The 24,557-nt window shown below is 38.6% G+C and overlaps 3 protein-coding genes across 6 annotated transcripts; 2 read left to right on the forward strand and 1 right to left on the reverse strand.

Annotated features, from left to right (window-relative positions):
* The first annotated feature begins 1,242 nt into the window (after positions 1-1,242).
* Positions 1,243-4,077, forward strand: sypl2b (synaptophysin-like 2b). Of its 2 annotated transcripts, XM_056773379.1 has the most exons (6): positions 1,243-1,308; positions 1,591-1,665; positions 2,332-2,450; positions 2,586-2,790; positions 3,254-3,439; positions 3,657-4,077. In XM_056773379.1, the coding sequence occupies exons 2-6, from the start codon at positions 1,597-1,599 to the stop codon at positions 3,765-3,767; spliced, it is 690 nt and encodes a 229-aa protein (XP_056629357.1). In that variant the 5' UTR covers positions 1,243-1,308; positions 1,591-1,596; the 3' UTR covers positions 3,768-4,077. The 2 variants fall into 2 exon arrangements, with proteins under 2 accessions (XP_056629357.1, XP_056629356.1); XM_056773378.1 differs by lacking the exon at positions 1,243-1,308 and having other exon boundaries at positions 1,469-1,665.
* Positions 4,078-4,890: 813 nt separating this feature from the next.
* On the forward strand, positions 4,891-10,087 carry atxn7l2b (ataxin 7-like 2b). The gene is given in 11 exon segments (XM_056773528.1): positions 4,891-5,184; positions 6,447-6,515; positions 6,602-6,911; positions 6,997-7,061; positions 7,373-7,404; positions 7,479-7,756; positions 7,856-8,027; positions 8,200-8,321; positions 8,868-9,025; positions 9,028-9,595; positions 9,971-10,087. Coding segments are annotated over 11 exon segments (1,992 nt in total). The 5' UTR covers positions 4,891-5,057; the 3' UTR covers positions 10,062-10,087.
* Positions 10,088-10,274: 187 nt separating this feature from the next.
* Positions 10,275-16,845, reverse strand: amigo1 (adhesion molecule with Ig-like domain 1). Of its 3 annotated transcripts, none has more exons than XM_056773312.1 (2): positions 16,719-16,845; positions 10,275-16,005 (listed from the first exon to the last, which is right to left on the reverse strand). In XM_056773312.1, the coding sequence occupies exon 2, from the start codon at positions 15,894-15,896 to the stop codon at positions 14,418-14,420; it is 1,479 nt and encodes a 492-aa protein (XP_056629290.1). In that variant the 5' UTR covers positions 15,897-16,005; positions 16,719-16,845; the 3' UTR covers positions 10,275-14,417. The 3 variants fall into 3 exon arrangements, with proteins under 3 accessions (XP_056629290.1, XP_056629291.1, XP_056629292.1); XM_056773313.1 differs by lacking the exon at positions 16,719-16,845 and adding an exon at positions 16,494-16,602; XM_056773314.1 differs by lacking the exon at positions 16,719-16,845 and adding an exon at positions 16,430-16,521.
* Between the last annotated feature and the right edge of the window lie 7,712 nt (positions 16,846-24,557).

Below are 24,557 nucleotides of genomic sequence, written 5' to 3' on the forward strand. Positions count from 1 at the left end.
CTGTGACTCATATCATAATAAATTAGTCTAGCCAACCTTCCCACAGAGATTAACTTTTTTATCATTTTTTTTGTATTATAAAAGATGTTTTCAGTTACACAGTGTACTTAAGATAATGAAATATGAACAAATGACCAAGAAAGTTCTAGAAATTATTGGATTTTTTACCCCTAACTTTCCTTCTCATTTTGCAAGATTCTGCACAACTGATTATACAAAATAAGCATTCCTTGGGCTAAAATTGAATTACATTTCACATGCAACTTAAAGGGATACTTCACCCAACAATTCTGTCATCATTTATTCACATTTGATTTGAAATACGTTTATTTTTTCTGATGAACACAGAGAACGATATTATGAAGAATGCTTTTAACCAAACAGACTCCTATAGTAGGAAATATTACTTTATCATTTTTGTTCTGTTCTGTTGAACACAAAATAAGACATTTCGAAGAATGTAAAAAAGCAAACAGTTCTGGGACACTTTATACTACCATTGCATTTATCAGCAACATTAAGAGTTATTTATGTACAAAAGCACACATTTAATGTATTATTTTTGGTGCACATTAGACACATGTGATTTAATGGCACAGGCTCTGGCACATGGGATATCCTATGACCACAAACCATGTGACATAGAAAAGAGGGACTTTATCCCTTTAACCAAAGCATCCTTCTCGTGAAATACAACGTGATAAGGGCGTCCTCTTATGGTCATACTACGTCAAGGCTGTTCAAAGTCGATTTAGTTTAAGACGTAAATTCATTTCAACAGATGAAGATGTACAGTATTTTAAACATATTTTTTTTATTAGTGTAGTCAGCTCATTTGAGTTAATAATTATGTATGCACAGGTAGCACTCATATGTCATTTACGTGCTCTTTAATAGTGTCCAGTTCAAGTAAATTTATGAAATTTATAAAAAGCTCTTTTTTGTATAAATTTATCTTAAAAAGCTACAAAGTTGGTTAAACGAGCACAAGATTTAGGTAACAGTTACTTAGAAATTAGCGATGAAATATAAACGTATTACTGTATTATTGTAACTATACTATGTATCTGATGATGTATAATGAATGTGTATGAACGTGAATTACTATGGTGCAATTTAAAAGAAACATTAAAAGTTAACGTGTTAAACGATCATAAACGAATATACGAATTTCCTTAAAGTTTCCGCTATGTCTCCGGTCATACGTCTGGGTGGGTAGTACGTCACGAGTCACGTGTTAAAATCATTAAGCAGAAAGGGGAAAAAAACTTTGACAACTTTTAGATATTTGACTGTGGACTTACCAAGGTATTATTTCGGAGTCTTTATTGATTTATAATCACTGAAATTAACTGTATGTTCTCCACCATACGAACGTTCATTCACATCTGCCAACCGGAGTATGTTATTCAGATACGATGAAATTAGCGTAAAAACTTATTTAGGAAAAATTGCGAAGTGCTGACTGACACTCGCGCCACAGCTCGTTTAGCGTTTCACCACATTTCCGACAGCAGTTGAGTTTATCGCACCATTTCCTGTCAGTTGTAACAATCATTTGACGTGTCCTTGTTGATGCCTTATTTGCAGAGCACGATGAGCGGATTTCAACTTGATCTCGGCCCGTTGAAAGAACCACTGGGATTTATACGTGTACTGGAATGGGTAAGTAGTTAAAAAGTTAATGCCTATGTTTAAGGCATTTAAAGGTGCATTACTTTTTAAAGCACCTAGACATGTCTTTATAGAAGTTTCATAAGTCAAAACTCATAATTTGAGTCACATGCTTCTTAAACAAAAACTTTATTTAAAGAAACATGTTAAAAACAGCTTTCAATCTTTAAGTTTAATGATGCAACGTGTGCAATACGTGATTAAGTCATATTGTGAGTCAAAAAGCCTATTAATTGTTGTCCTGCCTTTGTAATAAGTGGTTACACTCTTATTACAAAGCAAAGAATCATGATAATTTGCCGAGAAGATCTTACATTTTTGTTACTCTCTATGATTTAATCTCTTGTTTAATCTTATCATGATGTTATTTAATACATAGCTCACTATTATACAAATATTTACATAACGTATTGGTGTACTATGCTCATAATTCTTTGTGTTATTTTTTGTATACCGTATAATATTAGGCATGATTTGCTTTTTGTATTTCCTGTAAAACAGTTAAGTTTAGTTGGTGGGCTTAATTTCGGATGTTTGATTGCGTAACATTTATGATTTCTATATTTCATAAATGCCACAAAATATGTAGCCCCCATAGATCCAAACCTGAAACCAATTTCTTTCTGTTCACTTGTTCTTTCTCTTTTATTGCCGCAGATATTTGCCATATTTGTATTTGCTACAATAGGAGGGTATTCTGGCTCCACAAGTTTTAACATCCAGTGTAAAGGCAAGGGAAACCATGAAGTTCTTGTTACCTTCAGCTACCCTTTTAGGTGAGCGTCACTAAGTTTGGGTTATACTGATTTTAAGATTATAGAATACACTGACAGAGACCGGCCAATACATTCTTCCTTCATTTCCTTTCAATAATATACAGATTTTTTTCATCCAATGTTTATGTTACACAGGCTTAACACCCAGAGTTACGAAGTCCCAACATGCAAGGTCAATGAGACAAAGTCTGATACCATGAATTTGATTGGAAATTATTCATCTTCGGCTGAGTTTTTTGTCGCTGTTGGTGTTCTGGCTTTTTTCTACTGCACTGCAACGCTTGTGTTGTACCTGGGTTACCAGCACCTTTACCGAGAGTCTCCACGTGGCCCCATTGTTGTAAGTGTGTTTAAGAACCAATACCTATTTTTAGATATCTCTTGCTTTTGTAAATCTTCACTGGGTGTTCATGATATGTGGGCTGTTAAACTGTTTTAAGTCACAGATTCACCCTTTTGTACGGGAAATTACATATTGCCATTGCATTGGACAAATTGGGACGAAATATGACCACCTTTGAGTTAAACTGAGTTCTGAAACTTTTCTGTGCTGTTGCAAACTTTTGTGTGGGGTGTTAAGAGAAACGTTCACATTGGTGTGTAAATTAAGAAACAGAGGGGTGAGTTTTTCTGACAGCCGCTACAAATGTTTTTGAAAGCTTGAGGCTTGAGAAGATGCATTGAATGGTCTTTATTTCAACTGGTTAAACTCGTCTGCCTCTAAACAAAAGGATAACAGGACATGCTGGACCAATTGTGTGAAGTAAAACTATATTTTATTTTACCACTTTAACTTTTTACAGGATCTGCTGATAACTGGGGTCTTCGTGTTTTTGTGGCTGGTTTCATCTTCTGCCTGGGGGAAAGGCCTCACTGATGTGAAACATGCAACTAGTCCAAATACACTAGTGTCGATACCTGAAGTCTGTAAACTCAACAGTTGCACTGCTGGGCATGTTCCCCTAATGGGTCGTCTCGATTCCTCAGTGGTAAGAGAATTATGACATATTACAAAATTATCAACTGACGTTATACATCTTTTTCTAATGAATTTTTAAGATTTAATAAAAGGTCAAATGAGGCTAATAATGCAAGTCATGTTTTCACCAGTGGATCCACATACTGTATGTTTCTGTATACTGTATTTTATCCTTTTCATTTAAAAAAATGCTTTGCTTATTATTTGATGTCATCGCTTATTTCTAGATTTTTGGATTCCTCAACCTTATCCTGTGGGGAGGAAACTTCTGGTTTATCTATAAAGAGACGCCATTCCACAAGTCAGTGAATCTGCAAGAGGAAACAGGACAACCGTAATGAAATGGCAGGTCCCATCTACATTCATCAAGCAGGTGTTGATGCAACACACCTCTGCCGATTGATCCTGGATATACATAAGATGACTCATGTCACAAAAGCACTATAAGCAGTCATCCTATTTCTATACTGTTCTATACAATTTGCACACACTACAGCAAAGCTGTATATTTGGAAAATGTGCATTGTTATATTTTAAAGGTACAATTGCACCTGGGCACAAACATGTATGTACGCAGTAAATTGTTACAGCTGTCATTAAAATGTTACGTTTCATCTCTTTAATGTTACTATTAAATTGTTGAAATTACTTGACTCTGTGTGTTTTTAATACCTTTAACTGAATGGTATTAAGTTGGTTTTAACCTGATTTTGTGATTGTTGTGTTATCTTTTATAGAAATTGCTGTTGCACGTTCTCGTATTCTCATTGCTGTTTTTATTCCACTTTGACCTTGTCATCTTATATATATTTCCATTTTGCTTTAAATGCAATTTCTGTTTGCACCTTGAACTCCGTTAAATTGTTCAAATGTTTACATGTCAAACCAGGCACAACATGTTTTATCCTTTTTTGTATGAGTTACAGAAGAGTAGCGGATTTATTAAAAGCATAAAGGATTTAATATTTGTTGAAATAATTATGAGGTTGTGTTATACTCTGTGTAGTTCACACACAGATGATGTTATTTTCAAAAATATTTCAGTGGGGGTTTTCCTTGGTTATTTCCTATATGAGAAAGGGAGATGGTACGGACGAGAGAGTGCACAATAAATTTTTTCCTAAATCAACATTAATATGTCTATGATATATTTTTTTCTTTGATGAAACATACAGACGAATTTACAGCTCTTCAGTATGCATGTCTACACTTAAATATTGAATGGATTTTTAAATCTTGTAAACTCAAATACTATTTTATGAATATTGATTTCAATAAAATTGGGTTTTGGCACAATCTGCTATTGCCTCATGAAATTAGATATGGGGGACTCTTTGTCAAATTATGCTATGTTTTGCATGGTTTAAATCTTTACGAATTCGGAAATTAATGTGAGATCACCTCTCTAGATGTTTTGGCTAGAAGGGATCCACGCAGCTACCTCCATTGGGCATGCGCACTTCAACACCGCATACGTTTTGTGACGCTGTTGACTTATATTTTATTATTATTGTAAGGGTTAGGTTTAGTGTTGGCGTTAGATGTTATTAATTGTAAATATATGGCAAGATGTTGCACCACTTTCTGGCCGTAGCTGTGTCCCTTCTATCCACAACCTTCTAAGTTAGATGTTGGCGGAACCTGCACGCGCTGAAACGGGAATGGCTGCCCTAGATCGCCGGTTTGCCATTCTTGATTTTGTAGGGCAAAGCTGGACCTCTTTGATCGACAAAGCGGCCCTATCCACACCGGAAGGTGAGTGAAACGACCTCCGCTCTTGATAATTTCGTCTGTAATCACAAAACGTCCCTTGTGAGCACAGGAAATGGATTTGTTTCGAAATAAGCCGACCCCGAACGCCGGGAACCAATCTAAGGACCAACCGGGTCCTAGAGCCTTGTGGGTTTCAACCCTCGACTCGCGGTACATTCGGGAAATCTCCCAGGTCCTAGCGCACCGCCTACTGATATAGACCCCTACCTAAAAGCTTCAGAGTCGCAAACGAATTTGTAATGTGCCAAAAGAGAGACATTCCATGTGTCTCGATCAGCTCCCTTGTTCAGCAACGTTAGTCAGGACATTGCGTACGGACAAAGCTGTAAATGCACATTCACACGTTAATTTCACTGTTAGTACATCCGACAATGAGCGTGACAACTACCGTACGCAACGTTTTTGTGCGTACGCAGCGTTGATACATGAGGCCCCAGGTCCCGATGAGAAGAAGGGAGGGAGCCGTAGGGTCCTTAACATCTCCGGCACCCATGTACACAATATACTGATCACGATCTCGGGATGCCTCTTTTGCTTGGAATAATTTACTAAACATTTTAAAGTTGACTGTACTCCTGTCCTTAAATAAGTTCAAGACACTTTTAACAAATTATGTGTTTTGTTCTTTGAAAGTTTGTTGTTGTGAATTATGATTGTTGTACTTGTATATGTATTATATCAAGCTGCTTTCTTGGCCAGGTCCCTCTTGTAAAAGAGATTTTAATCTCTATGAGTTTTATATGGTTAAATAAATATTGAATGAAAATGTCTATTAGTGTGAGGTTGTGATGAGTTCAATGTTCGTGTGCGATTAGGTGATGTGACACTTTCATGGAGGTGGAGTTTAATTTGGCCAGCAAACTAACAATAAATAGACTAACGTTACAGTCACTTTAAAGACACCGGTCGTGTGTAAATGTGTACAATTTTAACAATAGCAGTGTCAGGAAATGCTAGATTGAAGTTCCACTTTGCATTAGCCTACAACTAGCTTGCCCTCGCTGTACAACTATGCTGGTGGCATCTTCACTCACTTAAGTTACTGAGTGAGACATCGTGACTCACTCAAATGAATAACGCTTCTAGGTAGCTCTGAGTAAATAGGCCAGTTCTGAACAATTAAATTCCCACACATGAATAATTACATTTTCCATTTTGACAGAATAAACTCTTAAGAAAGCCGTTCAACATAGATGTGAGTGTGATCTAGTTTCACTTCCTGTTTGTTTCACTGCTTATTTTAGGGACCTTTCTGGAAGAGTGTGACAAAAATGTGAAGAAAACGATGGAGACGACGCCTCTTAAAAAAGAGGGTACTGCAGCGAGAATAGGATATAAACTCAAACTACAGATGGAACGTTGTGTCATCTCATTTAGAAACATTTTACTCCTCTTACAGACATGTCTATATATGGTCACTGCCCAACACATGATGACTTCTTCCTGGTGGTGTGTATCCATTGTGGGCGGCTGGTGAAACCACAAGCTTTTGAGAGACATTGTGAGAGTCGACATGGTCCCTTCGGCAAGCTCTACGGCCTTTCATTCAACTGCTCTCCAGACCGGTCCCAGCAAGGTGAACCCCCTTCCCAGCACGGCAGCCTCTGTGAGGGTCAGGACAGGAGGCACCAGGATGCCAGAGCCCCACGAGACCCACCACTATGCTCTCCCCACCAGGGACGCTCCAAACCACAGCGTGAAGAACAAAGGTGCAAAGCAAAACCAGCTCTTGGAAAATCTCACGCACATTAATTAATTTCTAAACTCTCATTTTGTCTGTCATCCCTCTTCCAGTATTCAGCAGGTGGATAACATTTTCCATGGAAATCCTGCATCGCCTTTGCATTTTTCCAACCCCGGTACCAGAAACCCACACCATCGGGGACCCACTCCATCAAAAGCACCCCCACCAGCTTAGAAACCTCTCCAGAAGAGTTTGGACTTTCACAGTCCACATCATGGAGCAAGAGCATACAGCAGAACATACAAATATGTCCTTAGTAAGTGTCTCACATAAAGTCATTTTGGGAACAAAATTGAGGTGACATGACAGCTCTCTGTATTTGTGAGTTTGTTTGGATCTTGCAAATAGAGTTAAATATAATTTGATGCTATTTTTGTCATGATTTAAACAGTATTCAAATGAGCTTTGTTTGTTTGTTTGTTTTAGAGAAAGATTGTGATTTGGACAAGCACTGTGGGGTGATGGATCCCGAGAGAAAGAAACTGTGCACAAGACTGCTTGCGTGTAATGTAAGCATAAAGGCATTTTATAGAAATATATACAACATCAACATATACATTTGAAAATCATTCAAAACTTGTATATGACCACAAAAGATATTTTAGGAAATGTGTCGGAGGTCAATGATGGGCCAGTGTTATGGGGTCGAAAGGTCGTTGGAAGGAGCAAAGCCTTTGACCAACTTGTGACAGAACTAAAGATGAACTCAAAGCCTCGAGAGCGCCCCCATCTGCCCAAAGAGGTTACTGAAGAAGGCTTTGCTCAGCTTGGACCTCAGTGCACTCCCTTTCACTCCAAATGCCAAATTAGGTCTGACAGTAGACAACATTTTAAGATTTTCTTGCTATATGACACATGAATTAAAGTTATTTATAAGGTTTCACAGGGGCTTAAAATGTGAGTTTACAGGTCTATGACTCCATCAGGCAGTGCTGTAGAAATGGAGCAGAAGGTCATGCTCTCTGAGGAGTTGCAGGTGGAGTCTCTCTCAGCGGGTTTCTCCAGTGACGAGAATGATGATGAGAACCGTAAAGAATTTGTTCATCTGCCTATGAGCACTTGCCACCCGAAACCCCTAGGGGTACGTTTATTTATTTTTTTGTCCTAATATGCGAAATTTATACGTCTCTTTATATGCTCTACCAAATGAGCTACAGGAACTAGATGTAAAATGTGTTTTTGTTTAATAATTTAGCCTTTCACATTCTGAAACATGGAACACATCTGTGTCCCTTTTCTCACACTCCACACAGTTTTGTACCTTCGGAGCATGTGTACTTGGGCGTAGCATGTTAGCATTCGACAGAAGGCTGCTCCACCTGCGCTCAGCTTTCACTGCCATGATTGAGCAGCACCTCAGAGCTTATCTGTGGAAGTAAGATGCTACACGACATTTTGTGTGCTTTTAACTTTAGCAAGTTTTGTAAATATTTGAAGTCCACTCAAATTAAATTTCAGTTTTTATTTACTCATCCTTCATCATTCATGTCCTTCCAAAGCTATAAGAAAATAAATCATAAGGATTTTCAAAGATATACATATAAAAATTATAAATAAATAGTAAGTAAAGTATAAGTAAATTATTTTTGAGAAAAAGCTCTGAAGAGTTAAAGTGTCAAATTGTGAATTACAAATTGTTTTTACCTTTGTCATGGGGTTCAGGTCTGTGAGTTGGTGTTAACAAAAAACATGTGATTAATTCTTTTTTCAACCCCACATTTTTATTTATTCAAGATAAACATGTTGTCTTTTACCCATATGATAGATTTTCTTTATTAGTACATTTTTAACAAGGATTAAATGAGTAACAAAAAACATAAACACCATATAAGGGTTACATTATTTTGTTTAGAATTTCCTCTTTTGTCTCTGTGAATCGTCCAGATTAAGTGTGTTCTAATAAAAAAACTTTAATCTGCAGGAAAATGCCTCAGGTCTCAGAACTATGTTCTTATCAACCCCTTGTCACCACAAACACCTACAATTCTAATAATGCCACAAACGCCTCACGTCCCAGCCATAAGAACCCTTCTCTTAGGACTTGCGCCTCAGGAAAATCAGAACTCCAGCCTACAAATTTAACAACCGACTACCAACAAAATCCCAGTCAGTCTCAGGTCCTGGTCGGCCACGCAACACTGTGGACCATACCAGCAAACAATCTTTGCAGGCCACATTTAGGAAGCTTCAGGATAGTCCCACAGTCAGTAAGCGGCAGAAATCTCCCCTAGGGGATGAGGAATTGCCTAGACAGGGCAAAATCTTGTACTGAACTGCGACGTCATCTCCACATGGACAGTTCAATGACATGCCTAGCAGTAAACCACATCCATCGGTATATGCCACTGAAATAAAGGGGCTGATCAAGCAAAACCCCAACCATATGCCCACCCACATGACCCCTCCTCCTCCCTCAGAATCTGATAAAGGAGAAGCATGAGGACCGAATCACAGGACACTGGGGTATGAGCATAAAAGCAGGAAACATAAGACCAGGAGCACCTCTCTTCCCAAAAACATTTCATGTGCCCAAAAATCCAGCATCCTCTTCTATCTATCCCAAACTCACTCCAGTCTGGTATCCTGGGGTGGAGATGGCAGACAAGGTTCAAACTCTCACACTGTGCCAAAAAACTTGGTGCACAGAAGGTATGTGTTTCACGCTCCACATTTAACTTTATTTTAGAGGCCAAAGCCTTGTTTGTTAAATTAAATCATTGTAGAATTATTATTAGATTTATTGCAAGTTGCCCTTTCACAAAATTTCCGGTAGATTTGGGTAGAAGTTTACTCAGACGTTGGAGAAATGAAATTCAAAGATAACTTGCAAGCTTGAGTCTTAAACTTTTAAAAAATCCTTGAAGCAAGAATGAAAATACAGTGTTCAGAAAAATGGCAAGCATAGGAAGTCACAGATTGATAGTCTGTTAATATGAATCATCAAGGTTTAATATCAGTCTTTAATTCGGAGGCTCTGCTCAGTTTAGATCTTTTTTCTTACCATCTGCTCTTTTCTCCTGACAGCCAAAGCTTCTTCACTGAGGGAGTCTGCCTTAAACTGCTCCAGAAGCACAGGCTTACAGACATGTATTTGCCACAGACATTATGCACATGATGGACTATAAAGGACTGTTTATATGCTTTTGTATCCTGAATTTGTTTGTGAGTGAATGAATAGGTGGGTAACCTGCAACTCAATGCCTCATGATCTTCTTTATGCTGCTAAAGTCCAACATGTTTGTTTTCTCGTTGTAAATGAATGGAGATTATTTATCCCACCACTAGATGGCACTAGACATTCTAATTGTACATAGGCAACACAAGGAAAATCAATTTATTCATTGAAAACCTGCATATAATTCTTCTGTAGAACACAACAAAATATATTTTTTAGAAATATCTTTATGAATTTGTGTGTAATAACATTCTTCAGAATATCCTCTTTGTCTTTGGTGTTCTGCTGAAGAAAGTCAGTCATACGAGGTCTGGGAAGACATGAGTGAATGATTTTTATTTTGGGGTAAACTATACCTTTGAAGGTACATATAAGCCAATCATTTAAATTATGTCGTTGTAATACCCTCAGGTCCCAAACCTGTATGCTGTTTATCTTTTATTGGAATGTAAGAGTTGTTAAAAAAATGCTTAGGTTTCATTTTTCCATGCAAAAACAGTTTGTAGTAACCATTACTTGATGGTCAGTACGTTAATTTGTTTGACAGACATATAATGTATGACATTGGACAGAAAGCATTCAACACAAAATTTGTATAATACACTTTTTATTAAGGTTTTTTATATTATTCATAAATAATACTTTTCTACAAGAACCTTACATTGAGAGGAAGGGATTTTCATTCAGTCCCAGGAATATGTGCCACCCAAAACTCTTCAAGTTTCAACCCAAAAATTCAAGATTTTACAGTAACCTAACAAACAATGTTTCCCTTCTGCTTTCAGAGAGTAGAGGAGTCTAAAGCTTTCATGGTTCAAACAGTTAATGTAATAAGTATATCAAGAACAGGCATCTTCTAGGATATTTTGTTCTGTTCCAAAAAACTACAAAACAAAACTACATATTTTTTCTGGGTTTAAATACTCAAATCTAGAGTATAATCACTGTTAGAAAAAAACAAAACAAGAATCAGTGTTTTTATAGTCAATTGTTTTCAATTCTGACAATGATCTTCTAAAAGTCCATATGCAGAAGATGAAGTGTGCAGTTTCCCCCATTTGCCATTAGACAGTCATTCGGATAGTCCCGCCCCAAACTCACGCTATTGGTTGAGCCAATGTTACCGTGTTGGGCTGGTCAAAATGCTCCAAAAACGGAGCATGTTTATAACCACAACAATGTTTACTTTTTTTTAGGGAAATCAACTCACCGATGACTATATTGGAGATTTAAGTATTTTAGGATCAAACAATTACACATGTCACCTTCAACATGATGAACGGATACACAATATCTAATATTCTCTATTTGTTAAGTATTTTGAAAGTTCAACGTTGTATCCTGGCTTTATGACTTTTAATCTACAGACTTCTCAACATATGTCCCTAAATACCAACATATAGACAAATAGTGATCAGATTTCAAAATACAACATGACAGAAAAAGACCTTTACAGTCGGTGTCATTAAAATTTGTTTACCAATATAGCCACAACTGGAATCTAGACAACTGTATAGGAACAACAATACACAGAACCACGAGGAATACAGCCTCTTTGGAACCTCGAGGGAAAAAGTTAACCAAAAGGACACAACCTCATAAACACTGTAAAAACAAATACTGTTTCCACATATGAACTGTCAAATGCTGAGTAATGAGCGTTGGTCTTGCACGAGAACTCATAGCAAAATAGCCAAGGACGCACAGTTTAGAAAAACACACAATGGGGGTGAAAGCTGCTGCTCTTCCATCTCTTGCTAGAAAGATCTTAGCGAGTCGACTGCACAGATCTCTGGCCCTCCTCCCACAGGGCTCGTGATGGGAAGTTCTTTCCCTCCTCTCTACACTAATTTTGGATCGCAGCTGGAGAGACTTGTAAGGGACCGTAACTGCCCATAACTGCAGTCTGCCATAGCTGTTATTATCTGTCATTCCCACTCCCTGAGTTAATACTGTTTGTGAGTTCATCCACCTATCAAACATTTAATTGCTTCACCAAATCTCTCTCTTGTTCAGAAAACAAGATGTAATTAACAAGGGAAAGATGTCGGAGGAGAAAGACTGTCTCAACCAAACCAGAGCCTTTAGACATAATAGGATATGGTTAACAAATCATTTTAGGAGAGCAGAATGTATGTATGGAACAGCGTATCTACAGTAAATCCATGTATGGTTCTCGGATTTCCTGTGACATCACTGTTTGGTCTAATAGTGTTCTTGGATTACGACCGAGAACACCAGGTCTGGTTGAGAAATATATGTAAACCATCCACTGTGTGTGTATTAAGACAACGCATCTGTTGTCGTTGGGATGGATCTAGCGGGTGTCACACCCTAAATACAGCCAGAAAACTTTACACATTGGTAAGTCATGATTAATAACATTCTCTTATTATATTGGTTATGCAAATAAAGCGTCTTTGTAAGCCCTCTGCATGCCTGTTGAAATAATTAAGAAGGAGAGAAAACTGGGGAGTTAACTCATCAAAATATTTGACGTTTGTTAAAGTGATGGTTCATCCAAAACTGAAAATTCTGTGATCATTTACTCACCCTCTTGTCATTTCAAACCTGTAAGATTTCTACAAAAGAAGCTATTATATGAACATATAACTGACCAACGGTGATATGCATTGACTTGCATATAGTTTTGTGTCCATAGATAGAAGTTAATGGGTACAGCCACTGTTCGGTTTCCAACATTTGTCAAAATATTTTCTTTTGTGTTCTGCAGAATTTCATGAATTAAAAAATTAATTCCATCTGGATTTGGTTTGTCATCAGGTGAAAATTAAATCGGCTCTTCATGGATTCCAGAAAAATTACTTTCCTTTTGACCATGGATGATTCAGCAATGACTAACATAAGTGCAAACTGCAGCACAAATAAAACGAGGTCTGAAATGGTTTTTGCTTTTGAATCCAGCCTCAAATCATCTTAGCTTTGGAGAAGAAAACACAGGCAGATGGAAACCTCATTCTATTTAAAGATTTCATTAGCATTTTGATAATATGTCACTGGTTGGTTGTCATGACAGATTAAGTGGCTGAGAGTGAGCAGATCTGACATGTTCAAAGGGATAGTTCACCCAAAAAATGAATTACTCGCCCTCAGATTGTTCCAAACCTGAATAACTTCCTTTGTTTTGCTGAACACAATGGAAGATATTTGGAAGAATGTCACTTAGTAACCAAACAAATCAAATCTCCTATTCACTGCCATATTTATTTTACCTACTCTGGTATGATGAAATGGGAGATAAAATCTCTTTGTTTTCTGACATTCTTCCAAATATCTTCCTTTGTGTTCAGTAGAATATAGAGGTTTTGTTGATATTTTGTGGTGAACTATCCCCGTCATGTGAGGGGCAGCAATAAAAATGGTTTTGAACTTGTAGATATCAGTTCTTTTAAAATGGCAACTGCTATCCAACATTTAAATAATAATAATGAATGTTCATGTCTAAAATACTCGCCTATATACTAGGCTAGATTCAAAGAGCCAAACCACTTGCACAAGAAAACAAATATTGATTCTTCAGTCATGGTCAAATAGTGGCAAATAGACATATGTTAAAAGGCTAATTCAACAAATAATTTGAAAAAGTAATTTATAAGAATTCTCTAAAATTCTCAAATGAATGAAGGAATTATGGGTATGTGTCTTACATAGTTGAAGGGATATATTTATGCAAGCAGGTTTAAAATGACCAGAAAGGTTATTCAGTGTTCGACTCCTTCAAAACGGCCTTCTAATCCGCCATAGAAGCAGAAAAACTGTCTATTTGTTTTTCCATCGAAAGTCTTGTGAGTCTCAAATGCGGTAGTACATTAGTCTCCTCCTGCAATTACCAACTGGATATGGCTTACATAAAGTGATAAGGCTGGTCAGTTAGCATTACAAGTGGTAAATATGATCTATTAGCTACAAGGGCATTCGTTCTATTCTTAACAATAGCAGTCTGCAAAGCTCATGCTTATGATGTTAATGATTATATTCAATCTATTATCAATTGGAAACCTAGCAGTTCTTCATTCTGATGGTTGAGAAATTTCTGACCTCATGTGTTTCAGACTACAGCCAGTTGGGCCTAAACTTCCAGGAACATCTAAACGTTTAGAGTCCACTAGTATGGCAAGACCTTTTCACAGTATATACTTAAGTGCTACAGATCAAAATGCTGGAAAGGTTTTGCAGAAACAGCCAAAAAACTGAGGCAGTACTGTATCTGTCTCTTTGTCCATCCGAGATTCACATCCATCACAGTTGGCTATGTCTTACGTAAACAGCCTTTCCTTAGACTACAATGGGAGTGTCAGAAAAGACTGAACTAATTGAGTCTGCAACAGATTTCTTTCGTTTTCCTTTTCCCTGCATGGCTTCCTCATCCACTTCCTCCTCGCCGTTTGGATTCACCTTCCCATTCTGTCCCTGCAGGTCCTTGGGGTCAATGAAGGCCACGTGCCTGTTGAGCTCTGCTTTGGTTGCCATGTCCTCGTGCGTCGGAGTCACGCTCAGCATAGAGGAGTGGATGCTGTCTTCTTGAAGGTTCTTCGATTTGCCTTGATCTGGACAACAGAAACAGCGGCAGGGTGTCAGGTAGAGATAGATAAGGACAAGGACCACGCTAGCCAAGCAGCCGACCAGCGTGGTGTAAGCTGTGTTGAGGGAGTCATTGTTGCCATTGAGGGTGAAGTTGTGAACCTTCACCACCACGTAGAGCGTTTCATTGAGGTATTCGCTCACGGCGAAACACGTGTACACACCCGATTCCTCAGGTTTTATTGATGTTATCTTAAGGCTTCCATCTTTGTCAACATTGTAACTGTGGTTATTGCCAGGGGTGAGTATTATATTTCCGGGTAGCATCCAGGTCTTGGACATGTCCCGATGTCGAGTATCACATCTGAGGGAGATTGTCTGGTCCAAATAAAACTCTTCATCTGTTTCTTTAAAAGTGCTGCAGTTCATATGAGTATTCAGATCGTACACACGAAGCACTCGCTTTTCAGGGCTAGGATGCACACAGGTATGGTCGTCCTTAAAGTCCACAGCCGAATTGAGCCGTCGGATATACCAGTGAGCCATTAAACTGTACAGCTCACAGTCACAAATGAGAGTGTTGTTGTGTAAGTACATGCCATCTTTCACCCAGGCCGATAAGGCCTGCAGATCCGCGATGGGGAGAACTTTGATCCGATTGGAAGACAAGTCCAGAAGGCTCATCCTCTCCGGTCGGCTCTTGTCCTTGATCAGCTCCGAAGGAAATCGCACCACCAGATTCTGACTCAGGTAGAGCTTCTGTAAGCTATTAAGACCGCTGAAGGCAGTGCGGTCGATCTGCGAGATGTGGTTGTTGTAGAGCAGCAAGACCTCCAGATGGACCAGGGGCTCGAAGATGAACTCGTCCAGCTGCCGTAGGAGGTTGGACGAGAGATCAAGGTAGCGCAGTTGCTTTACAAAAACGAAAGCCTCGGAGGAGAGAAAATTCAACCTGTTGTGGCTAAGTAAAAGGTTGTGGAGGTTAGGCAGTTTGTGCTTGGTCCATTGTGCGCGCAGTCCGCTTATATTATTGAAGCTGAGATCGAGCACAGACGTGTAGTTGGGCAGGTCGTTCGGGACTCCGGTCAAGTTCACCTTGGAGCAGCTTACAATGTTACTGGCGCATATGCACATTTTATGACAATTCAGTGATCCCCTTGTCCAGGGGATCAGTGCAAGAACAAAGGACAAGCAAACTGCCCACCTGACGCACCATTTATTAGAAGGGGGCATTTCTGACACGCAGGTAAAATGTGAAGTCACAAAAATCCACTTTTGTTTAAATCCTTTCACAGTGTTTGGAAGAACAGCTTGTGGAAACAATCCCGTTGCACATTTAAAGCTGCAATGTAAAGAAAAACAAGGGGTTTTATATACTTTTCACAAACAGGGTTATGATAACATGAATGAAAGCGAATGCTGTATTGTCAAGACAAGCGCGCGCTTAATCTAATGCATGCGCAAAGGTTTACAAACAAGCTCAAACCTGTTCATTCACATTGGCGCACAGCGCAAAATCTAAACGTAAAACTGGTATATATTTTGCCCATTTAAATAAAATGCAATTGAAATTGAATACTTATATGATAATTGAATAAACCGTCCCGGGGAAAAGTATTTTTAAGTGGTGAGATCCGTGTTATGGCCTCTACGGACTCGTGTTATTCACGCTGTAGCATTGCACCATTACCGTATGCATGCATGCAGACCCCAATGATTTCATTGGGATAAAAAACACAATTCACAAAAACTGCCAAATACATCACCGTATCGCGTCCCCAGAACCATCCCATTTTAAGACCTCAAAAATTCAATCCAGCGCTCACATACATTTTGTCCGCCGCACATCACATCCTGATGTCATGTTTTTTTCCCATTTAGAAAACATGAAAAACGGAAACGACGAAGAAGAGGTGTAGTCTCCGAAGGTGAAAATAAAACGCTTCCAGCCCGAGCGCGAAGCGAAAATGACGACAGACGCGCCGATAGAACATAAAATGCGCAAGTGTAAAGATTACGTAAAGAAACAGACTCGCTCAAGGTCTGAGTACTAACCTTGAGATGTATCACCGAGGAGCAATAACAATCCCTTTGGAAAGTCCATATCCTAAGACGATGCGGTGCTAGTTGGGTGTAAATAAAGCAGCCGCAACGCGCGCACCTCATTTCAGCAGCATCTCTCCATATACATCAGCCGCCAGGAGCGCATGAGCAGACCTGCTCAGAGAAACACTCAAGTGTGATTCTGCAAAGAGAAAGCACATAATATCTCACATACGCACCTTTGAAATCATCACTGATGTGTGTTAGCCTTGCTGGTGTCAGAGATCATGAGTCAAAGGTCCGCACTCCGAATCCATTTCTCGCCTTTTGCGCACCTTTAAGTGAACGCTTTCATGTTAATGTATAGCTTCATATAACTTTATACAAAGTCATGCTGTGGATTTCGATGCTAAAGACAATTCAACTGGCACAAAACTAGACGAAGACGATTGTATCAAATCTTTTGAGCGAGTCAGTAAACTTATTTCCCAAACAGTTGTACGGACTGCCGACATTGACTGCAGGTTTGTTATTGCACTCTTGGATGACTGCATTAGCTCATTGAGAATTTTACAAATGTCGGCCTGCTCTTTAAAACAACGTCATATGAATAAAAATTATGAATGTAAATAAATGTACATTAATGCAGTCTGACGGCCATATATAAATAATGATTCAGCAATAATCCAGCAAGACTAATTTAGCACACATCTTCATTCTTTCCGATATCTGATATGGGTGTTTCAGCTCTGCATCCCGTACTGTGATGTGATCCAATCCACTTATCCTCTTTTTATGCCCGTATCAATAGTATGACTTTGTTTGATTTATGATAGCATCTGTTTGGAAGGGAGCTTTATTCGTGTTTTAGACAGTAAAGAATAGCAGCTGACCTCTGCAGTACAGCATCCCAAGTTTACCTCTATTTCTCTCTCTCTCTCTTTCTCTTTGGCTCTATCTGTATCAGTTTCTCTCTCCAGTGGATGTGATGCCTTTGAACTGTTCCATAAATTACAAGCCAGAGAACAGAGGTGATCATCGTGGGTGGGCAAGTGATGCTGCACACTAAAGGAAAAATCCATATGATGCTCAATAAATCAATCTCGCATTACTTAAAATTACAGTTGAATCCGAATAAACTGCTTTTATTGATTATAGATTCAGTGAGGAATTGAAATGGATAATTCATCACATTCTTCTTGCCAAGTGTAATTTGTCATACTAAAATAAATGCATTCCAACCTAGAGAGAACTACTTCATTGTCCTCGTGTGTCAGTCCTATAGGTGAAACAGGCGAAATTTGTACTCAAGATCAGGACAGACATGAAGAGTTAGACTTGTCAGTAGAATTATTTGAGTACATGTTATAGTTATGCCTGGGAAATATTCTGCAAGATCCAATCGTAGTCCCCCTCACAGACAGAGACTGAGCCTCCATTAACCCCTTCATTGGTCCAGATGAACTGAAGAATTTCATGCAGTCCCTTTCATGCGTAATTTCACCAATACAGTAAAATACTGGCAGACTCCAGCAGTCCAGTGCATTTGTGCACAGAATTATTAATGTTCTATTGGACTCCTGCTCCTGCTGTGGAGGGAACAGTGTTGCCTGGCAACTGTTGTGGTTTTACATGAGCCGTGGCGGCTGGGTTGCGTGCCCTCTGATTGTTGTTGGGATGTCTGATTAGCTGGGGTTTAGAAGGAAGACAACAAAACATACAATAAGACAACAATAAGAACTTGGTCTGAAACATTTAACGTTGCAACTCCTCTAAAAGATGCTCGATTATAAACTAGCCTTGAAATACAGAACTGTGAGATTGTCTTTTTTTCCATTCTTGCACTCCAACAATTACTCACTCCCCTAACAATAGCTTGTGATGCTGAACCGACAACTGAATCCCTGTGATCTCTCCACGTTGGTAAACAGAGCTTTAGTCAATATCTGTTCCCCACCTGGCAGGCACACACATAGTAAACACATTCTTTGGCCTCTGACAGGTGCATTCGATATCCGTTGCAGTATAATAACAAATCAAGCTTTGCTAGACCATGTGTGTAAGAGAAAATATGTGACATAAGTTTATATTCATATGAGTTTTTTATGGAAATGCCAGCTATTTAGATAAGACTATTGAACAGATTTTCCTTTTTCATGAGCAAATCTGGTGCATCTCGTTCTGGTTCTTACATTAATTTAGCTGTTAAGAGTTTGCATTCTAACAACAGTCAAAACAGTGGGAATAATACATAACTCCTATGTAAAAGACTAATGGTTGTTATTTATAACACAATTATACTGACGAGGGTAACAATAGTGTAGCAGGTGCTTTATTCATGGAGGCAGTTCCCCTTCTGCAGTATTCACAAAAGAAGGGAGAGATCAGTCAATAAACTGCTAAATTATCCAGAATTATTTGTTACAAAAATGTGGGGATTTTTATTTCTTTATTGGTTTAAGCTTGTGGCTTTGCCGGCTCTTTTGAGACGTCTTCATTAATGGCACGCCTTTTGCAAGTTCTACCAGAAAGACTCGGAGGCCAAAGTTGAGTATACAACATTTATTTGACAGCTGATAGACAGAATATATATGGATATAATAAGATGGTAACAGTTCTTTGGAGTAGGCCTTGTCCGTGGCTCGCATCCAGAGGGCCAAGAAGTCCTCCACTTCCCGCCTTGAGATGGTAAGGCGGGGGCGTAGCCAACCCCCTTGGGGTTATATTGACAGGGACCTCCTGGTGGTGGTGGGGAGGATGGGGGGCGAATCACATAGCTCCGACTGCGGACATAGGAAGGGGTAAGTGGCGATCTTTTATGTTTCATGTCGGAAGGTGATTGGTTGGGTGTTGATTGGCAATGAGTGATACAAGATTGAGTCTTCCTGGCAGAACTAGCGCTGAAGCTACATATCTCTCAAAGCTGTGGATTCGGTTCAGAGTGCATTTAGGAACTCAAGGAGCAGCTAACGCTTAATGGCAAATGCTTAATGGATTATCTGTACTCCAATCTCCCGGCAGTTTTCACTTCTCAACGATTGCTGCTTGGTTTTAAGGGCTTTCAGGATGGAGGTGAACCCTTGAGGCTTTTTTGCCTTGTGTTTTTGCACAATGAACGAATAAGCACTCTGTCGCACAAACGCTGAGCGGTAAATGTCGACACATGTTTTTGTTTTTGATTTATTTGTTCTTGTTTTCCGCATGATTAGCTCTATGAGGGACCATTAGTTAGGACAAGCAGGAAGTCAGCAGCCGCCTGGCAGAGTCGTCTCCACCCTCAGCTAATAACTGCGATTTGTTCAAGCAGCTGGAGAGAGCTGTGCACCTGCTCTTTGGACCTAGCTGTTATCACTGGTCCTCTGCTCGAGTAGGCTGCTTCAAAGACATGATGCCAGAACATTTTGACAAAGAGATGCGTACTGCTAGATTTAGTTCCTCTCCCACTCATCTCTGGTTCAGTTAGGGGTTGGTCTGTAAGCATATGTGAAAATACTCGGACTCAGACTACCACTCTCCATAGGTCAGCATGAGGAGGATATTTCTGAGCTGAGGCTGTTGCTTTTAGTTTGGTAATTTACAGGGTAGAATGTTCAGCACTTTTCGGAAGTAGTGAAATGCTCTTTATCGTGCACTCTCAGAAAAAAGATACAAAAGCTTTCACTGGTACCCTTTTAAAAAGTAGGCTTTTGTTCCTAAAGATTGCATATTAGAATACCTCAATTGTACATTTTTGGTACTTAATGTGTACATATACTGTATGTACCTAAACAGTACATATTACTACCTGACTGCCGTGACTTTTGTACATTTTGTACTAAGCAAATGAATTCTGACTGGCCATCAGAGGTGAACGGTACTTAAGGATTTATTTACATTTTTAAGTAGCTGGATTTTTTGTGTGTGAGAGAGAGATGGTGGAGAGAGCTGCTTTAAAACATTTGTGACTCTGCATGTGAAAACCTAGATTTAGTATTTTTTTGTGATTTACTGTTTTCTGCATAAAACCATCCTACATAATGTAGCGAAAATATATTCTTGATATCTTTATTTTCTTTTTCTATGATATTGTCTGATTGTCTAAAGTCCATGATTGAAATCATTTCAAAATTAATTATTGAATGCATATTTTGATGGTCCTTTTATCATAATTTCATTTGGGGATTTTAGTCAGTGTTTTACAGAATGGGTCACATTTTTGCGAATAAATATCACACTGTATATTTGTCGCAATAGTCAATAATACTTTGTATGGGCCAAAAACCATTAGGATATTACGTTAAGATTGTGTACCTTGAAGTTATATTGTAAATTTCCTACGTAAACATATGAAAACTTCATTTTTGTGAGTGGATTGCAAAATCATAAACACAAACGGCAGGAAACACGGCTACAAACTTCACTCGCTGCTGCCCGCTCTTTGGGAATTACCCACTCAAGTTTGGTATACAGCTTAAAATTTCTGCTTAGGGTTCACAACATTATCTCAGCGGTAAGCCAATATATGGCCGGTATAACATAAACTGTTTAGCTTAAGCCAGGACTAAGCCTAGTTGAAGTAAGATATTAATATGGCTTTTATAAAGACTGTCTTAGAAAAATACATTGCTGTTGTGCATCTTGAGACCAAGAAATTGCAAGGGTTTATTTTACGATGTTTCTGTGTAGTTATATCGAGTTAAGACCACTCCAACTTGTTTTCAAAATGACCCTTATGACTTGTTTTGTGGTCCAGAGTCAAATGTACTTTAAATCCGTTTGTATATTGTGCAATGCATGTGCACATGGTTAAAGAGCCTCACCTGCATAACAACTGGAAATGTATGAACCCTCTATGAGTTCAGCAGGTGCTTAATTTGACAGATACAAACAAATGTGAAAAACATTGATACTTTGTCCTGATGGTTTCAATCATGTGTTCAGTGTTTTGTTTCTAGCCGCCGTTTCTCGGTGCTCTTTATTTATTTAAAACCAGGCTTGAATAATGAAGCAGATGTGGGCAGATTAACAGATGGAAACTTGAGACAAGCAGGGAGTGTCTTAGAGTGCAGAATATCTCATCCGTTCACTCAGCATTAGGGGGTTTATGGTTACTGAAGAATCAACAGACTACAATGCTAACGTCAGCGAGGTGTTAGTAGTTGCAGGTTGTCTGTCAATTGATACTGTGTAAGTCTGCATGCTGCACACCTTCTTGGTAATCTTAAAGGGTATTTTTGTATCATTTTTTGGTATTTCATATTTTACTTAGGGTAGTTGTTATTCTTTTCAACAGGTTATTGATATGAAAAATATAACGTGGCAATATAGGTCTAGACACAAATATAAGCTAATAAGGAATGATACAGTCTTTGGTTCAGGATCTAGATTTCTCATAACATCAAAAGAACTCTGTGGTGCAGTCGGGGCAGTGGAAAGGAAATGAAAGGAAACATTGATAAAACTGCTCACTTTTAGTCGAAGCTTGTTTAAAGGGTGCTCACCGGCAGTGGCTCTTCTCATCTGTTCTGGGCCTCCGGTTAGAGAGAGATTGACACTGAACTCACGGGTTCTCTTGCGCTGCTTTATCTCTACATATTGCAGTGCATCGCACATCTTTGATAGGCCTATCTGTCACAACTTTTAATACTAGCTTTCTTTAAATGACGAGCGATTAAATGAAACAAAGCACTTTCATAGCCCTACTGTTTAAAAACATACAAATCGTTCAAAATCCTTATTCCGTTTACAGTCATTTTAAATCTAAATTTAGTCTGTTTTTTACCACAACATTTACTTCATACAATAATATCTTCCAACTAAATGATTAATTATTGACACAGAGATGGCATTGGTGACAAAGTGACATGTATTCTCTAAAATCTTGCATATGATTTTACGTAATCTTGTATTTGTGTTAAAAAGACATGATGCTTTGTAAAAAATATTGCATTGTGGTCAACGGTAGGCCTAGTGGCATAGACCTGTTTTTTCCAACCTTTTGCACCAACTTATTTTTTACCATTTCACCAAAACTTTATATTCAACGCATAAGTGCAGAATTATGCATAAATATTGAATACTGTAACAATTGTCATATGTTACTTGATAAACATACAAATAAACAAACAAACAAACAAACAAACACACTGACCCCTGTTTTATGGCCATTTGAGGTTGAGTTTATGGTTGTATAGTAGAGTAAACCACTTATTTTGTTAGGACTACATCACTGCAAAAATCATCAAAATTCATCTAGACGTCTTCTAGATTTAATCTGTTTTACCCGTCGAATAACCCCTAAATCCATGACTGACTGTCCATCATTTCATTTTTCATTCCGTTCCTTCTTGTTCTTCTTAACAATGGCAGATGGTCTGCTGCCAAAAAGTTACAGAGCAATGAGCCAGCTGATATTCTCCTGCTGTTTGTGACTACATGGACTCAACCCCCACATAATGATTGTGTGTCTTATTCAGATACGCAATGGCTGTGTCCAGTAATACTCATGAGAAGTGAATGGAATTGGGTTACACTTATGTGTCTGAGAGAGAGAGAGAGAGAGAGAGAGAGAGAGCAAGTGTATATTTGTTCAAGTGAGCCCTTGTCTCTCTTTGCCTCCCAGCATGCATCACTCACACGCATGACATTTAAACTGCTGCAAGTGTGTGATGACTGAAGATCACAGTCGACACGTTATATTGATTACTGCATAATAAAGCAGTGTACTGACGGATGGCTCAGATTCCTGTGGATTTACAAGATTATCCGACCAATTGCAGGATTAATGAAGCCCATCCAGCAGATGCTGAACATGTCATAAACAAACATGTGGTACTGGTGTGAGAAACCAAACAATGAATTTTCTTTTCAGTGTGTCATATACATCTGCAGCAATGATATGTACAGATCTCCACTAGGAGCGGAATAAAAAAATTCAGGCGCTGAAAAAAATGAAGAGTCCTTGAAACAGTTTTCTGTATGTAAATTAGATTTTTGTTTCATTTTGTGAACCACAAACAATATTTATCCAAAATTTCAAATAAAAATTGTCTATCTGCATTTATTTGTAGTAAATTAAAACTGGAGAAACAGGTCAAAATAATATATATTGTCAGACCTATATAGACCTTTTTTCAGGCTCTGTATTGATTTTCTACATTTACATTTATTCATTTGGCAGACGCTTTTATCCAAAGAACGTAAGAGAGTATATGGCATTTTGTCAACACGCTAAAAAGTAACGTTAGTTTACAAGGTCAAGCTATTAGAAGGATTAAAGCTGGAGTAAGCAAGGGAGAGAATGAACAACAATATTGTTTTAGACACAGTACATAAATGGGGAACAGATATGTTTTGAGTTGCTGAAAGTTGAAAGTTGTGAAGGATGCTGCAGTTCAGGTGGAGGCTGGAAGTTCATTCCAATGAGTAAAGGTTTTTGCAAGTGATTTGTTGCCTCGCTGTGATGGAACAACCAGGCTGATCTCCCAAGATGATGGGAGGGGATGGAGACCTGAAGCAGTAAGTTAAGGTAAAGGGGCAAAGTTTAAACTTGATGTGGGCGGCAACTGGCATTCAGTGAAGTGAAATCTGGAGGGGTGTTATATGGTTTCTCTGGGCTGATTGAAAACTAGACGTGCATTAGCATTCTGGATCATTTGCAAGGGCTTGACTGCATCGGTTGGAAGGCCGGCCAGTAGAGAATTGCAGTAGTCCAGTCTTGATATGACCAGAGCTTGGACCGGCAGCGGCTCCGGAAGGCTGATATTGTAGAGCACATACTTGCAAAACCAAGATTTTGGGTTAAATTAACCCAACAATGGGTTAAATCAACTTGGGAAAAACATACAATTATTAGAAATAAAGCAATACTAA

The sequence above is a fragment of the Triplophysa dalaica genome, chromosome 18 (assembly GCF_015846415.1).
Source record: "Triplophysa dalaica isolate WHDGS20190420 chromosome 18, ASM1584641v1, whole genome shotgun sequence".
NCBI classification, from domain to species: Eukaryota; Metazoa; Chordata; class Actinopteri; order Cypriniformes; family Nemacheilidae; genus Triplophysa; species Triplophysa dalaica.

Bases quoted from the DNA above. Each gene is read 5' to 3' on its own strand.
- sypl2b (XM_056773378.1), top strand. From the start codon at position 1,576: ATGCCTTATTTGCAGAGCACGATGAGCGGATTTCAACTTGATCTCGGC. The intron at 1,666-2,331 runs GTAAGTAGTTAA...TTATTGCCGCAG, and splicing joins TTATACGTGTACTGGAATGG to ATATTTGCCATATTTGTATT. The intron at 2,451-2,585 runs GTGAGCGTCACT...TATGTTACACAG, and splicing joins ACCTTCAGCTACCCTTTTAG to GCTTAACACCCAGAGTTACG.
- amigo1 (XM_056773312.1), bottom strand. From the start codon at position 15,896: ATGCCCCCTTCTAATAAATGGTGCGTCAGGTGGGCAGTTTGCTTGTCC.